Source organism: Chiloscyllium punctatum, chromosome 32 (assembly GCF_047496795.1).
Source record: "Chiloscyllium punctatum isolate Juve2018m chromosome 32, sChiPun1.3, whole genome shotgun sequence".
Taxonomy (NCBI): Eukaryota; Metazoa; Chordata; class Chondrichthyes; order Orectolobiformes; family Hemiscylliidae; genus Chiloscyllium; species Chiloscyllium punctatum.
Window position 1 is genome coordinate 9,521,075 of NC_092770.1, and position 17,476 is coordinate 9,538,550.

Genomic DNA, 17,476 nt, shown 5'->3' on the forward strand with positions numbered 1-17,476 from the left:
CATTGCAGTCATGTGAAACAGTTTGGATGGACTAAATCATTGGTGTGTTCATAAATCCATCAACTTCATTCTTCTCTAATTCCTCCATTAGATCAATGCTTTGCCTTCACTCTCTACAACCCATTTCCCCCCATTTATTCTGATAGGAGGTATAACATAACTTGAACAAAAATAAGAAAAAGTTGAGATGCTCAGGGCATCTTAGTTTCAGTTTTTAGTTCAGCATTAACTTTTTCGAATTCTGGTTTCTGATGCCGGGAGTGCTGAGTGGTATGCAGCTAAGTAAAAGTTATAATTTTGAATACTTTGCAATGTTTGTCAGTCTAGAAAGCAAACTGATATTTTAGCAATTTTTAAATTAGCTGAACAGATATTCATAAAGATAGTCAAGAGGTAAGGGAAGGAAACAGATCTATGTACATATAAAATTGATATACTGTTTAGCATACCATTTGGACAATATATTTTTAATGTAATGGCATTTCTAATGATCAAAAAAATTTCAGTAGTTTAATGGGATGCACATTAAAAGGGGACATAATCAAACAAAAACAGTTTTGAAATTTTCTTTTCAAATTTACAATGGTTTTGCTTAATAACTGAAGGGTTTATATTGAAATGTTTTCATTTTTATTAACAGTTTCTAACAATAGTCTCAATGTTCCTGGAATGTAAACTGCATTTTCAATAGTGATAATATGTTTACAGGTAAAGGAGGGAGAGTTTGCAGGTTGAGAGTGTAGAAAGCATCGTTCAAGTGCCAGCCTGCCAGAAGCATCCAAGCTGGGAAAATTGTGAGAGATGTATGTATGTTATGGTAGAGCTGGAAGGAGATCAGCATCAGGTTTGAAAGGGAAAAAGCCATGTGAAAAGAACTCAAAGAAGCCAACTGGGCAAAAATATTTGTGATAGAGATGTGTCAACATGCACAAAAATCTAAGGGACAAGAAAGAGTTTTAGAGAGGAGATCAGTCAACTTGGATGAATCTGTGTAAGTTTAATTTATCACAGGATTTTGGAAGCAAACTAATGGGTTTAAACAATCTATAGGGAAATCTGCCCTCATGCAGGGCTCAGGAAGCAAAAACAGTGTGTTAGACTTTTCTGGAAAGAGTTTCAGAGTACCACAGCCTTGGCAGCCTAAAAGTAGAGTGTTAGAAGCGTCTAGAAAAAGACTTCTTTGAAGAAATTTGTAAGAAACTGTTCGAGGATTTTGAGGAAATTGTTTGAATTTCTGAGTGCTAGAGACAACATGTTGCATATTCAAGGAAAAAAGATAAAGTATTGCAGGATTTAGGAAGAAAGCCAGAACTAAACAAATCCACATTCCAATTAAAACGCATTCAAATTAAAATGAACGTTGCTTGACTGAATGTCAAGACAGTTAATGTGATCTAGGAAGCACAATAAATAATCTCTACAAGAAAAGTATTTGAATAGGGTTCTTATTGAATCCAGAAAACCACACCTGTACAGCCTAATGAAGCAGACATTGAGAGACAGCCAGGCTTTGGGATTTGAGGTCTTGGAAAAGGAAAATGCTTATTAAAGTTTAGAAGAAGGGAACTGAATGAGAGAGAGAGAGGCGCACATGCGCACAGTGTATTACAGGCAATGTGCTTGGGGATCTGGGACAACAGGCAACAGATGGCAAAATAATTAAACTCTACCACACAGGGATTGTGAAGCTGAATCCCACTGAGAAAACCTTGGGCTAAACCCAGTTCCATACAGATTATCTGTGTCAGATGCAATATGTAACTGGATCTGAATCCATTGTCATTATGTGTACAACAAAACTAAAATGTTGTGGGCCGTTTGCATCAGTTATATCATGTGGGATTGTTGGATGGGTTTGAATGTGTGATAGGGGACATATCTGAAAGAACAAATCACACCACACAATAATCTGAAGGCTGCTTTCGCTGACACCCAGGAGCAAGTCAAGTAGAAGCAAAATCTCTGAAACAGATTGAAAGACTGATGAAAACCTAACAAAACATTTTTTGTGCAGAGAAAAGAATCTTAAATGAAATAGATTTTTTAATTTTAAAAATGGCTTTATATTCTGTATGGTATACAAATGCAGTTTTAAAAAACAATCAAAGGTAAGCACGCACAGTCAGAATTTCTTGTTGGATGGTTGGAATTAGCAGTCTCTAATTCGAATGTACTCCATTTTTGCCATGAATTTAAAACATTGATTAATTTGATAAAGGAGATAAATTTGAGGGGTTTAGTTATCCTTTACATTTATTTGAAATCTTTCGAGAGAATTGGAAAGTCACTTAGTGTGTGTGTTCAAAAAACCTTTAGATAAAAAAAAGTACAATTAAATTGTCAATATTTCTAAAATACACAATACAACAAGGAGTTCAGAAGTGACCTTATAGAGGTTTATCAAATTGTCAGGGACATAGATAAGGTCTTTTCTCGAGGGTAGGGGACTAGAGGGCATAATTTTAAAGTGAGATGAAAAAGATTTAAAAGGGACATGCCAGGGGAAGTGGTAGCTGCAGATACAGTTACAACATTTAGAAGAAATTTGGACAGGTACATGAATTACACAGGTTTAGAGGGTTGTGGGCCAAATGCAAGCTAATGGGACTAGTCAGGTTTGGAATATCTGGTTGACATGAATGAGTCAGACTGAAGGGTCTGTTTATATGTGTATTACTGTCTGACTCATGGAACAAAGGCAGTTCAAGTTTATATGCACTTTATGTTTATAAAATCTATTAACAAACGGACATTCTGTACTGGAGTTTGTTTATTTTGGTGTACTAGATTTCTCCCATAACATCATATGAAGTACACTGCATCATAGTTTCAACAGTACTCTAAAATATTGTTTAAATGACAAAGGTTGTCCTGCACATTAGTGAAAATGCCTTCGATATTCTTTACATAATATCATTGGACATTTTATACTTTTCAGAGGGCAAATGAGGCCATTGTTTAATGTTTTGTGCAAAATACAGTACCCTGACAGTGCAATATTCCCTCATTTTTATGCTGAAGGGGATTTTGCTTTTGAATCTCTGGAGAAAGATTTGATTTCAGCACTTCCTGACTCAAGATGGGACTGCTTTCAATTGGACCACAGCTAATAAGTTAGAAAAAAAAACAACAGAATTTACTGGCCAGAGGCTCCATATTAGCAAATTTAGAGCTTGCCAACTGTGTGTGAGGGTGAGAAATATTATCCAGTACACATGGTAAATTTGGTGACCCTGAACCTTAGCAAAGGCAGAAACATAGGCTGAGGGAAAATATCAGCTGAGGCCTAGTCACCCAAGGTCAGTGGTTCCAATTTAATTAAAATTTGTACTGTACAACGTTATCATTAATCTTTATAATTCAAACATACTGCTTCAAATATCACAGCTGAGAAGTGTGATATATTAAAGAAGAATGTAAAAATTAAATGAGTGATGCCCCCATTGCAGAAAAATGCAGTGAAGAGGAAAATCAATACCATGAGACAGAGGAAACAGAAAGTTAGGGTGGCAATGGATTGGGTGGCAATGACTGCTGGCACGAACCTGTTGGGCTGAATGACCTGACTTTGTGCTGTAAACTTACATGAAGCAAAAGATAGACTTTGTTTTAACTTTATCTCAATTATTTCTTTTTATTATTTATGTAATTATAAAATGCTGGGAATTGGTTTAGCTCAGTTGGTTGGATTGTTGGTTTGCAGAGCAGTGTGATGCCAACAGCATGGTTCAATTCCCATCACTAGCTTTGAGGTTACCATGAAGGACTCTCCTTCTCAACCTCATCTGAGGTTTGGTGGCCCTCAGGTTAAATCACCACCAGTCACTTCACTTTAGTGAGACAGCAGCCCCTATGGTTTGGAAAGGCTATGATGACACAATTCAATACCAGTTAAGATGCTACTGGATTATAGTAACTTGTATGCTATTCACTGCATTTCATAAATACAAGTGACAATAAATTACGATTCTGTTATATTTATGTCTTTTGATACTAAATGTCAGAATGCAGATGGTGGAAGCAATAATTTGACCTCTAACCCTCCCCTCTCCTTTATGATCTACTGCATAGCTTACCCTCTAACTAAATTCCTGCTCCCCTTTTCCAAATCCTCCTCTTTTGATTAGCTGGCACTTCCCAAATGCCTCTGTGATAGATTTTGATTCTCTTTTGTATTCTAAAAGTTTTGCATATGTTAAATGCAAGTTTTGTTACAATACATTTATCAATTTGAAATCTTAGGAATCCCAGTTCTTGAAATAATGCCACAGGGTCTTTAATTTCAATCTAACCAGCAGAACAGACAAGCTTAATTATCAATTTCAAACAGTGATTTACTGGAAATGCTGCAGGAAATAGATTTGCATTGTTACCTTTAATGTTGCAAATTATCCCACAGCATTTCCTAGGAGCAATGCTCCCTGTAAGCTATGTGCCCACTCAGTCATTTGGAGATTTTGGTGCATGCTGATACTGTTCCTAGCTTTCACTTGTGGTTTCAGAAACCATTGTCACAAAGGACATTGGAGGTCCAGACAGCAGCAGTAAAGATGGTTAGAAGAAACATTGCTTAGGAGTGTTGCCAAATACCAAGCCACAGAAGGAGATAACACTGTGAGCGGCACTGTGGTTAGCACTGCTGCCTCACAGCGCCAGAGACCTGGGTTCAATTCCCGCCTCAGGCGCCTCTCTGTGTGGAGTTTGCACATTCTCCCCGTGTCTGCGTAGGTTTCCTATGGGTACTCCGGTTTCCTCCCACAGTCCAAGATTGTGCAGGTTAGGTGAATTGGTCATGCTAAATTGCCTGTGGTGTTAGATGTAGGGGAATGGGTCAGGGTGGGTTACGCTTTGGCGGGTCGGTTGGACTTGTTGGGCCGAAGGGCCTGTTTCCACACTGTACATAATCTAATTCACAATACTGAATACAGGAAAGCTTATGGATCCGGCTGTGGCAATGAAGTCTTTTGCTCCAAACATTGCCATGGTCCCAGTCAAAGTATTTTAATACAGAAAAAACAATGGCTTCATTCAACAGAGTGTAAAACTGATCAGATATTTCCAGTCCTCATTAATTAAGTCAAATTTAAAAAAATCAAAAATCCAATCTGGTCAATTACTGCCCCATCAGTCGACTCTCACTCATCAGAAGAGAGATGGAAGCTATCATTGACAATGCTATTAGCACTATATAGTCACATAGAGTCATGCAGTCATACAGCACAGAGACAGACCCTTTTATCCTATCAATCCATGCCTAATATCATCCCAAACTAAATTAGTGCAACTACCTGTTCTTGACCCATATCGCTCCAAACATTTCTATTCATGTAAATGTACCCACATCCACCACTTCCTCTGGAAGTTCATTCCACATGTGAACCACTCTCTGTGTAAAAAAAGTTTGATTCATGTCTTTTTAAAATCTTTCTCCTCTCACCTTAAACATATATCCCCAGTCTTGAAATCCCCACACTAGAGAAAAGACACCTGCCTTTCACCTCATATACCCCTCATGATTTTATTAACCTCTATAAAGTCACCCCTCAACTTCCTACATGCCAGTGAAAAAGTCCCAGCCTACCAAGCCTCCTGATGTCAAACCCTCCATACCTGGCAACATCCTAGTAAATCTCTGCTGAACCCTCTCCATTGTAATAATATCCTTCCTATAATAGGATGACCAGAACTGGACACAGTACTCCAGAAGAGGCCTCACCACATCCTGGACAACCTTAACATAATGTCTCAACTTTTATACTCAAAGATCTGAGCAATGAAGGCAAGCATGCTAAACACCTCTTAACCACCCTGTCTACGGAAACTTCAGAGAATTATGTACCTAGGTTTCTCTGTTCTACAACACTATTCAAAAATTGCTCACAGACATTTCAGTCAAGACACATAACTTTTTCTGTAACGTGTACTTGCAACATTTCCTGATATTATGTGGAATTAATAACATTGGCTGAAAAGTGTGCTGGCAGAGACATTGGGAGGACATTGAAAGGGATCATTTTACTGGAGTTTTTCTGGCTGATTACAAATGCTTCAGTCTTTGTCTTTTGCATTTATGTGCTGGGCACATCATTGAAGATGGGGATGTCTATTGGGCCCATTACTTATCTCTAAGTTGTTTAATTGTTTTCAATCACTCACAAGTGGTTATGAAGAATAGTAGAGATTTGATCCAGTATTGTGAAATTGCTGAGCCATGACTATATTGTGCTGCTATGGTCACACGACTCAATGTCTCATTACAATCTTGATCCAAATATGGACTAAAGAAACAGATTTTTAAAATTCTTTCATGGGATATGAGTTTTACTGGCAAGCCTTAATTTTTCATCCCTAACTGTCCTTGAACTGAGTGGCTAGCTGCACCATTTAAGAGTTAATCACATTGCTATGGGTCCAAATTGGTAAACATGACAGATTTCCCTTTCCATAGGACATTTGTAAAACCCATCTGGTTTACTAAGATTGATGATAGTTTCATGGTCATCATCACTCAGACTAGTTTCCACTTCCAGATTTTATTGATTGAAAAGTTAAATTCCAATTGAAATTTGGATTTGAACTCATGCCCATAGCTCATTAGTCTGGTCAACATACAAAAAAAGAAAGTGCTGGAAAGTGCTGTGTTTGGTATCATGCCTAACAAAAAGAAAGAAGGGCATGGTTATTAGAGGCCAATCACGTCAATTCAAAGACATTGCTGCAGGAGTTCCTCAGGGCTGATATTTTGTTATCAACCTGTTCAGACATGTTATTACACATAATCACAAGATCAAAAATGGGTATCTTTCATAATTATTGCAGAATAATCACTTCACAGGTCCTCGGATAATGAAACAATTATTGCCTGCATGCATCAAGATTTGGACTACATATAGGTTTGGTTGCTAAGTGGCAAGAATGTAAGCCAAGAAATAACATATAAAACAGGACAGAGTCTAATTGTTACTCATAACATTCAACAGCATTGATCCCTACCATTACACCCAAATGCTAATTGATTAGCCAGAAACTTAAATGGACCAGCCTTACAAATATTCTGGTTATAAGACCAGACCAAATGCTTGGTGTTCTCCAGTGGGTCAATTGTCTCCTGATTCCCAAAGGCTTTCCATCAAACCACAAGTCAAGTGCATAATGGAATACATTCCATTTGCCTGGATGGGTACAGCTTCAACATTACTCAAGAAGAGTTTGGGACAAAATAGCCTGCTTGATTGGCATCCAATGTTCCACCATTATTACTCAGTCGCAGCAATGTGCACCAACTCTGAAAGATGCATTGTAGCAACTCACCAACAGTCCTGTGACAACTCACTTCAAACCCATAAATGTAACCAAGAGAGAAACAAGGATATAAATGCAGCACAATCTTTAAGTTCCTTTTTAAGTTACACATCTGCTTGACTTGAACTATATCATAGTTTCTTGCTGCTCACTGGGCCAAAATCCTTCATATCCCCTCCCTAACAACAGTGTGTGTGCATCAATCTCATATTAACTGTTTTTAGTGTTTTTTAACCAGTGAATGATGTGTTTTAATGGTTGTCATAGAATGTACTCGAGAACATTTACAGCAGAGGTGGGCATGGCGGGGGGGGGGGGGGGGGATCACGACAACAGCAAGTCAGCCAATATACTGAGCACAACTGTGTTTCTTCAAGCTCCCACCTTTTGATTGAAATAAAAACAGTTTGCATACACTATTATTTGCCACTACAGATTACCCAGGTTACCTAATATACATGGTCACAGAAGAAATGATCATTCATGAACAGAACTGTCTATTAATTCAAGTCAGTTCAATTTTCATTGATTGGTGATCATGCATAGCATGCCTGGTCTTTAATTCCTGCAGGTTGGCTTGGTCATTGGCTGTTTCTCTGGTATCTCTTCTCTCCTGAAGTGATACGGTCTCTCTGGGGCGCTTTCTTCCCATAATGAGTGCTGCAGATCCATTTCTGTTGTTGAGGAACAGTAAAACTCTGACTGATTTTCATTCTGTATTGTCTACAGATACTGAGATCAAATCTTCCCATTCAGCTGTGTGCAGTGAAGACACAGCTTCTCCACTTGTAACTAAATGCCTACACTTGTAATAATCCGTATAAAGTTGGTTGTTCATGTACACTGCACATAAAATCAATGCAACAATTGCTCAACACGGGTCACAATGGCCATATGGGCTGACCTTTGTTGAGGGTGATGGATGTACGAATGATCAGAGAGACTAGGAGTCAAGGGCACAGCCTCAGAATTGAGAAAAGAGGAACTTCTTCAGCCAATTGGTGGCTAATCTGTGCAACCCATTGCCACAAAACGCTGTGTAAGCCAAGTCATTGAGTGTATTTAAGGCAGAGATAGATAGGTTCTTGATTAGTAAGGGGGTCAAAAATTACAAGCAGAAGGCAGGAGAATGATGCTGAGAAACATATTAGCCAGTGAAGCAGCTCGATGGTCCAAATGGCCTAATTATGCATCTATTATTATGGTCGATGACATTTATCTTTCAGATTAGATATCTCTGTTGGGTCAATGAATTCCATAGTATGTCTAACTGTTGCTTCTTGTTGAATCTGAAAGATATCGCATTCTGACTTAGCATCCATGACTTTTGTTTTAATAGGGAGTGCCACTCTTGTCAGCACATTGACAATGCACACCTGTTTTCCTTAATTGTATTTCAAAGCTAAATAATATCTTTGCAAATGAAGAAGTGTTCTTCTGGGAAAGGTTGACTCAAATCCTGTTTCATTGGTATCACAATGTAAAGTAACTTCTTCATTGTGACCTCAGCCCTGGCATTACCATCACTAGTTGTTTGATCCCTGTGAAAGCCGCTTCTTGTTTTGTGCTCCAGTAACACTGGACATCCTTAGCATAATTAGCAATAAGCTTGCATAGAGGTACACACTCTGGTGAAGAATTATGTATGAACTTTGCTAAATAATTTATTAAGCTAGCAAACCTTTACACTGATTTCACATCTGTTGGTTGCTGTATCTCTGCCACAACAGTCAGCTTATCAAGACCCTTTTGCAGTTAGGACAGCTGTGATTCTAGCTGATGTTATTGTGTCAGGATAGATAGGCCTCTATTTTTACCAAAAGAGAAAATGCTGGAAAATCTCAGCAGGTCTGGCAGCATCTGTAAGAAGAGAAAAGAGAAAAGAGGATAAGGATATGGGAAAAGGGAGGAGATTGGCATGAGATAACAATGCTCATTTGAAGAGCCGATGCAAACACAATGGTTAAATATCCTCCTTTGAGCTGTAACAAATCTGTGATTCTATGAAGTCAGATCCTGGACTGAAATCTGAATTGATACATCACTTCTCTTTAACAGAGATCTTTCTCTGAAGCACAAGCAAACATCTCTGCAGATTATATTTTAGTAATGAAACAGAAGTTTATTATGCAAAAGAAATGAAGACAGTATAGAATAATCCAAGCTATAACAAAATTTGAAAGATTCTGAAACATATGGTAAAAATAGACGATAAAACAAATTATTGCTTTGACAAAGGGTCAGTTGGACTCAAAATATCAGCTCTTTTCTCTTCTTACAGATGCTGCCAGACCTGCTGAGATTTTCCAGCATTTTCTCTTTTGGTAAAAATAGAGGCCTATCTATCCTGACACAATTACTCAAATAGCCTACAGAATTCCTTTCTCTATCACTTCTATAGGTTTGATTTCTTTCAATTCTACTCTTGAGAGTTTGAAAGCTTTGTCAATGATTATTCACACAGTTGAGTTTAGATTTTCAGCTTCAAATAACCCTGGAAGCGTTCCAAGCAAACATTTCTGGTTTGGAACTTTCAAACTAAAACCCTTAACTGGAGGTAGCCTATTTCCTAACTGTTCTGAACTAACTCTTTTCTTCAGGAAAATCTGTTCTTAAATCTCACTTGAAGCTGAAATTGTGCGAACTAAAACCAAAGCTTTCCAATGTATGAGTTCTTCAAATCCTGATCAAATGACTGATTATTCTAAATGAAAGCACACGAATGTTTTACAATGTTTGCTCTCTTCAATTGTAAAACTCCTATAACACAAATTTCCATTTCCAAGAATCCTTTTTCTCTCATACTCATTTAAAAAACATAACTTCAGAAAGACTGACAATTATTAAACATCTTCATACACACAGACTAAAGCCAAAACACTAAAATAAAATGGCATTCGAACATTAATGCATATAAATCAAAGGTCTGACATTACAGTACACGATGTACATACTTGACTTCAGAAACCTTTTCCTTCTTCAGCTTCACATTCACCTGGGCAAGCTTGCTCCAGCAATTACACGAGATTCTGATCATTATCGGTGTTGCCTTCATCCATTGTATTTCCACATCCATAGGTGAGTAGATCACCCACAATAGCTTTCATTCTGAGAGAAAAAAACCCACTCACTATATTCTGTTGGTACTCTTCCAGAGTAGGCGAAATAAAACGTGTGCACAGCTATCTATAGCTCTCAAATGGCATCCAGAGCACAGTTAGAAAACTGCTGCTTTCACCCAACTTCACTTACTAGCAATCATCCATCACAGAGGGGGTAGGAAAGATCTTTGTCTTGGTAAGTTATAACTAACCTTTCTTCAATGGTTGGCATAGAACAGTGATGGTTTTTGAAAAGCTTTGAGATCCTCTGGGTCGATGCATATTCTCATCTTTTCACTAGCCAATGGTTTAGTGGTTTTGAGCCATTTCAAATGTATTCTGGCATGTTTTAGGGATACTGGTCCAAGCTTTAGATTTGCTTCATTTGCAAAGAGGGAATTTCACCAAAAGTCCACTATCTGGAAGTCCGGATCTTCATTCTTCCCATTGTATTGGCTCTTAAATTCATTTCTCTTCTTTGCATAGAATTGTTCCATCATAAAGTGTAAACCTTACTTTTGAGGCTTTTTTTTGTAACCATTTTGAACCACTATGCATGGACTGTGCTGTATGGCTTTATGACTCTGGATGTTGTATGAAGCATTGCTGTCTCTCTAACAGTGTACATTCACTTGTTGCTGCCTTTCTGCAGTCATCATTCTAACAGTAACATACCAGTTATCACTCTGGACCTGATGGTGCTAACCTGTTTTATGATACAGAGTGATTCCTCAAACTCAATTTGCTGGTGTGTGTTCAGCAGCCATTTTTATAGACTTGTCACTGTTATATCAATACACCATCATGGTGTCATGCTAACTTTTCTGTTCTAAATCTGCTGTAATGCTCCAGCAAAGCCCAACACAATCAGGAGAAGCATCACCTCATTTCTCCATGGACACTTTTACAGCTTTCAGGGCTGAGTAATAAGTTTGATAATCTCAGAAAATAAATATACTCATCTATTTGATTCCACTACCTTTCCTGTTCCCTCACCAACACTGTATCTTGTTTGCATGGGTTTGCCCTCAGTAATGTTGGCATATTATCTACTATTCGCACTCGCCATTAACTACTATTTAGTCTCCATGTCCATCCTCTATAACTATCAACACTTCTTTTGTCTTTTTGTCTGGGCACCCTCACCAACTATCCCACTGGCTTCTCCTCCTCTTTTGCCAACAGCATAAAGAAAACAATTTTCCAGCCTCTCTCAGTTACATTGGAATGAAACCATTAATTTTTTCTCTCTTCACAGATGCTGCGAAACCTATTGAGTTTCTCCAGTACTTTGTTTTTATTTTGCTTTTACCTTTTTAGAATTACTCAGAATTTTTCTAGATAAGCACTTATGTGCAAAGAAATTTGATCACTACATTTCCACGTTAGACAAACTTTTCTTTTGTGTGTTGTCTTCAGCAATATGCACATCTTGTCCTCTGGCCTTGGGTTTTCTGCTGGGTTTCCTGCAAATATTTCTCCCTTTTTACCCAAATTGAGTCTTCTCATTCTGTATGGATTAGCCCAGTATAAAGCAAATCATCGGTAGTCCCTCACGGATGATAATGACTCTCTTCCAGTCTAAAGGTGAGTCCGTAGGTGGTTGTACAGACTGATATGGCTACCGCGGGCTCTGTTACACTCGGGGCAGATGGTGCTCACAGGAAGAGTGGGTGGGGCATTGGCGTGGCAATGTGCTCCTTTCGCTGGTTTTGCTGGGCATCCACTTTTTCCTGATGAGACGACTCGAGGTGTTCGCCACCTTCCTGGATGCTCCTCCTCCAGTTTGGACGGTCTTGGGTCAGTGATTCTGAGGGGTCTGTGGGAATGCCGCACTGACCAGTGAGGCCTTGTGGGCATCGCTGAAGCATTTCCTCTGTCCACCTGGGGCTCACCTGCCTTTTCAAAGCTGGGAGTAAAGCACCTGCTGGGAAGTCTCGTGTCGGTCATACAGACGACACATCCAGCCCATTATAGCCGATCAAGAGTGGTCAGTGCCTCAATTCTGAGGATGTTGACCTGGTTGAGGATGCTGTTGTTGGTGTGTCTTTCTTCCAAGCAGATTTGGAGGATCTTGTGCAAGCAGCATTGATGCTATTGCTCCAGTGCTTTGAGGTGTTTGCTGGAGACAGTCCATATCTCAGAGCCATATAGAGGAACCACCACAGCTCCGTAAACCATGAGCTTGGTATTTTCGTTCTTGAACACCCTTTTCCTCAGGTGGCTGGAGGTTACGCTCGCTCACAGTGTGCTAACTCATAAAGCACACAGCAGTTGATGTGGCTTATGATCTTATAATCCACAACCACCTGATGAAGGAGCAGCACTTTGAAAGCTAGTGCTTCCAGATAAACCTGTTGGACCTGTTATAATAGTATCCCTCTCCATCTGAATTCTGATGTTATAAGTAACATTGATATCTGGTTCAAAGCTTTCAAAACCTCTGCTGTCTGGTTTTTCTGCTCTTCATGAGATTCGGACTACAACACGATTTGGGGCTATAGGAGACCTTTTTGTATAAAATATTAACACCTTTGCTCGCAGGGTTCAGTCCAAGTGCTGGCTGTGGCCAGGTGGTAGGTTGTGCAGTCGTTTAATGCTCGAGATCCTGAAGTTTGGCGCATATGCTCAGAGTTACACCTGTGTGCATTCAGTTTCTGCTTCATCCTGACAAAAGTTGCACTGGTCTCGCTGGAGATCCACGGTGATGTTTCGCTTCCTTTTCTTGTCGCTGGGGGCGGTTATCACGCAAACGTGTGAAAGGAGACGGCAGCGCTTTTTTTGGGAGCCTGAACTCGGGGTGAAACTTCTCATCCTCGGGGTGTGTTGGGGGTAAAGTTTGGAGAAGATGCGGCTGTGTTTGGCGAGGCGGTGGAGGGTCGCAGTGGACCTGGCTCCGGTGAGTCGTGCAGTTTGCAGGAATGGTCAGAGTCCCCGGGGAGGGACCGCGGACCCTGGGCTGACGGTGGACTTCGGGACAGCTCACCGGCGGCTCCAAAACGCCCAGATCCGGCGAGGGTTTCGCCGCCCCGCCGATTCCCGGACAAGTTACGAGACTGCGTTTCGCAAATCTGTCGGGGAGCCCGAGGAGTTCTGGAGCCAGTGTGCCCAAGAGATCTCATGGTTCAAACCATGGCAAAAGGCGCTGGAATTTTCAAATCCACCTTTTGCCCGCTGGTAGGTGAAAAGTTTCCACACTGTACTTCACATCCACAGTTTGGTTAAGGATAGTATTTCCAGAACCGTGACAAACTGGAGTGAATTCGGCAGAGTTGATCCACCCGAGGAATGATCCGCAATGTGTAAGAAGGTCTTCAAAGGGGTGTCCAATTAACTTTGACATCGAAATTTGCATTCCTAGAAATGCAAGGCCGGCAGGTCCATTGGTTTCATGACGCCCTTTCCCCATATTCCAATGCATTTTTTTTTCTCTGTTTCCAAGTGCATGCCTTCCTTTTTAAACCTGTTCGAGATTCTACATTGTCTGGTAGAACCTTTCATGGGCTTAACAAATCTCTGCTCTAAACAAATCATACAGCACTTCCTTCCATTCTTGTAACGGTATTAGCTGATTGATTTGATTTTGTCAGTAACACATTCTTGCCTCAGAAACCTAACTCTGAGCACATTGAGCAGGTGTAGTGCAATTGCAACTCGTCCATTGGTTCACATTTTGTTGTGGTAATGACTGTTACCGACACCACTCCATATACAACTAGAATCTATACAAATGTGGAATAATAAAGCTGAAAATCCAAAGTTGCTGTCACTGGTTCTATGCTTTTTCCAAGGCTGTTAAGGATTCCCAGTTCTTCACTCAATGGAAATCAGTTGAATTAATGACTGTTTCCACTCATATTGCAATTAGTCTCCCTGTAAAAAGCCTTGAAAACATTGTACTTTGTTGAGTGACATGTAAGTGTATACTTAACAATGTACCAGCTTCATAATTACAGTTGAACACTCCCCTTGATCTTAAAAGTGAATTTTCTATTTTACAATGTCAGATTTTGCCACGATAATAACATAAATATAACACTTTTTGTTATTTTAGCTTCTAACTTGATCCAATCCTAATGATTTATTTTGCTATTTAAAATAATGAAATACTTGCTGGTTAAGTTGAGCAACATCATTGCTGCTGTTTCAAACCATTTCTCTTAACTTGGTGCCCCCTGCTCGTAAAAAATAGGGAGAACCATGGTGCAGAAATCACTCGTGCTTTGTGGGCAGCTGCATTTACTGTCAACTTTTCTTCAGTGCACAGTCTGGGTCAGTAGATTAGTCATGGATTCTTTGATTGTACTTGGATAACTGTAAATTTACTTGTAATACATGTCAGCGATTGTCTGCAGACATGCAGCATTTACCAAGTCAGGCTTCACTCAGCAGTACCTTCAGATGGCTGCAAAGTACAGACTTACCTGTTTGACAGCCAGGCCATCAGTCTGGCTGCTGGGAAGTAGAGGCCATCATGTTTTAAAGGTTTTATGGTTAAATTTCCATTGAGGTAGCTGCACTTCCGGGTTTCCTGAAAGCTATTACTACTCTCTTACTCCACCTGCTAGATTCCTCACCATAAATATCAGCTCATTCATGTCCAATTCAGAATGCACAGTTGCACTTCCTGTCTGCCTTTGTATAATTATGTCCAGCAGGGTCGTGGATGAAGAGAATTGCTATATTATCCCCCTTTATGTGCTTGTTGGCTTCTTATTTTCAGCCTGCACCACTGGCTCACAGCAATAGGGGAAAAAAAGCTAGTTGTATAAATCTTTCCCTGTTAGTACACAGCTTCTTCAGTAACAACTGATCAGCTCTGCCCCCTTGTGGTGTCACATGTCTGACTGACTGAACCTTCAAAATTCAGAGGAGGTTTGGCCTACAAACATATGAGCCCCTGTCATGTGTGCATGCACTGGCAATTATGAATCAAACTCTGTGAATGTCTAAAAATGTTAGGACAGATTTTGTCATGGCCTTCTAACATACCCTGACATTTTGTCATCATATTCAAAACTATGGGCCGAGGATTGGAAAGTGGGACCAGTGTAGATTTAGTGTATTTTGGCAGTACAGACTCAATGGGCCAAAGGGCCATTCGGAACTATATGATTCTAAGTTTGTATGAAATAGACCTACTGTCTTGTGGATAGCTGAACAAGTTGAAGGCTAAGAGACTGTGACAAACAAAAATCTACAGTGGAGCCCAAAGATGGACTGATGTCTAAATATGTTACTTTTCCAGTACATCCTGTGCCAAGTATAATAATATGCATTTCTTTGGACTTAACCAGTGAGGTCGAGATAGGGACCTTGATGTTTGAGTAACCCAGAGTCTTCACAGATTTGCCCATGTTTGAGATTTTAGTCCACTCTTGCTGCAAAGTATTATTAACACAAGACAAAAAAACTGCAAATACTAAAATCCAAAGTAGGCAAGCAGGAGGCGGGAAGAACACAGCAAGCCAGGCTGCATCAGGAGGTGGAGAAGTTGACGTTTCAGATATAACCCTTCAGTATTAGCTCAGCACAGAAGACAGTAGTTACAGGCACTATGGGCTCTTTCTGGCTGTGGGAAGGATTCTCGTCTCACTGGTCAACCACGACTAGGGTCGGATGCTGACCCTCCATAATTTACCTGCCTCAGTGGGTGTCAGGACCCTAGAATATCTTACACAAGTGGATGGATTCCACTACATCAGACATACAAAGAAAGGTGCCAACTCTTGAGGATTCAAGCTGAAAGGTCAAGATCATGCACATAGGAATGACAGGCAACAGCTGCTCAGTATTGCACACAGGAGAGGTATGATCATCATGGAATTTGATAGGCTAAACAGTGATATAGCTTTCTTATGAGAGACCAGGCTCAATGAGAAGGTACCACTGAAAGTAATAACATTATTTATTCATCTGATAGCTTTCAGAGGAAAACTGTGAGAAAGGTGCAGCGTTTGTGCTCAGGAACTTAAGACCATAAGACATAGGAGTGGAAGTAAGGCCATTCGGCCCATCGAGTTCACTCCGCCATTCAATCATGGCTGCTGGGCACTTCAACTCCACTTGTCCGCATTCTCCCCGTAGCCCTTAATTCCCCGAGACAACAAGAATCTATCAATCTCTGCCTTGAAGACATTTAGCGTCCCGGCCTCCACTGCACTCTGCAGCAATGAATTCCACAGGCCCACCACTCTCTGGCTGAAGAAATGTCTCCGCATTTCTGTTCTGAATTTACCCCCTCTAATTCTAAGGCTGTGTCCACGGGTCCTAGTCTCCTCACCTAACAGAAACAATTTCCTAGCATCCACTCTTTCCAAGCCATGTATTATCTTGTACGTCTCTATTAAGTCTCCCCTTAATCTTCTAAACTCCAATGAATACAATCCCAGGATCCTCAGCCGTTCCTCATATGTTAGACCTACCATTCCAGGGATCATCCGTGTGAATCTCCGCTGGACACATTCCAGTACCAGTATGTCCTTCCTGAGGTGTGGGGACCAAAACTGGACACAGTACTCCAAATGGGGCCTAACCAGAGCTTTATAAAGTCTCAGTAGCACAATGGTGTTTTTATATTCCAACCCTCTTGAGATAAGTGACAACATTGCATTCGCTTTCTTAATCACAGTCTCAACCTGCATGTTGACCTTTAGAGAATCCTCGACTAACACTCCCAGATCCCTTTGTACTTTGGCTTTACGAATTTTCTCTCTGTTTAGAAAGTAGTCTGTGCTTTTATTCTTTTTGCCAAAGTGCAAGACCTCGCATTTGTTCACGTTGAATTCCATCAGCCATTTCTGGACCACTCTCCCAAACTGTCTAGATCCTTCTGCAGCCTTCCCACTTCCTCAGTACTACCTGCCTGTCCACCTATCTTCGTATCATCAATGCCCCCAGTCCCTTCATCCAGATCATTAATATATAATGCGAACAGCTGTGGCCCCAACACTGAACCCTGCGGGACACCGCTCGTCACCGGCTGCCATTCTGAAAAAGAACCTTTTATCCCAACTCTCTGCCTTCTGTCAGACAGCCAATCCTCAATCCATCCCAGTAGCTCACCTCGAACA

At 40.3% G+C, this 17,476-nt stretch overlaps 1 protein-coding gene across 1 annotated transcript in view; it reads left to right on the top strand.

The window, feature by feature from the left end:
* Positions 1 to 12,867: 12,867 nt before the first annotated feature.
* Positions 12,868 to 17,476, top strand: part of acss3 (acyl-CoA synthetase short chain family member 3) — a 67,289-nt gene continuing 62,680 nt past the window's right edge. The window contains exon 1 of the mRNA XM_072551625.1: positions 12,868 to 13,580. Coding sequence (XP_072407726.1) covers positions 13,252 to 13,580 — 329 coding nt within the window. The 5' untranslated portion in view covers positions 12,868 to 13,251. The remainder of the gene's footprint in view (positions 13,581 to 17,476) is intronic.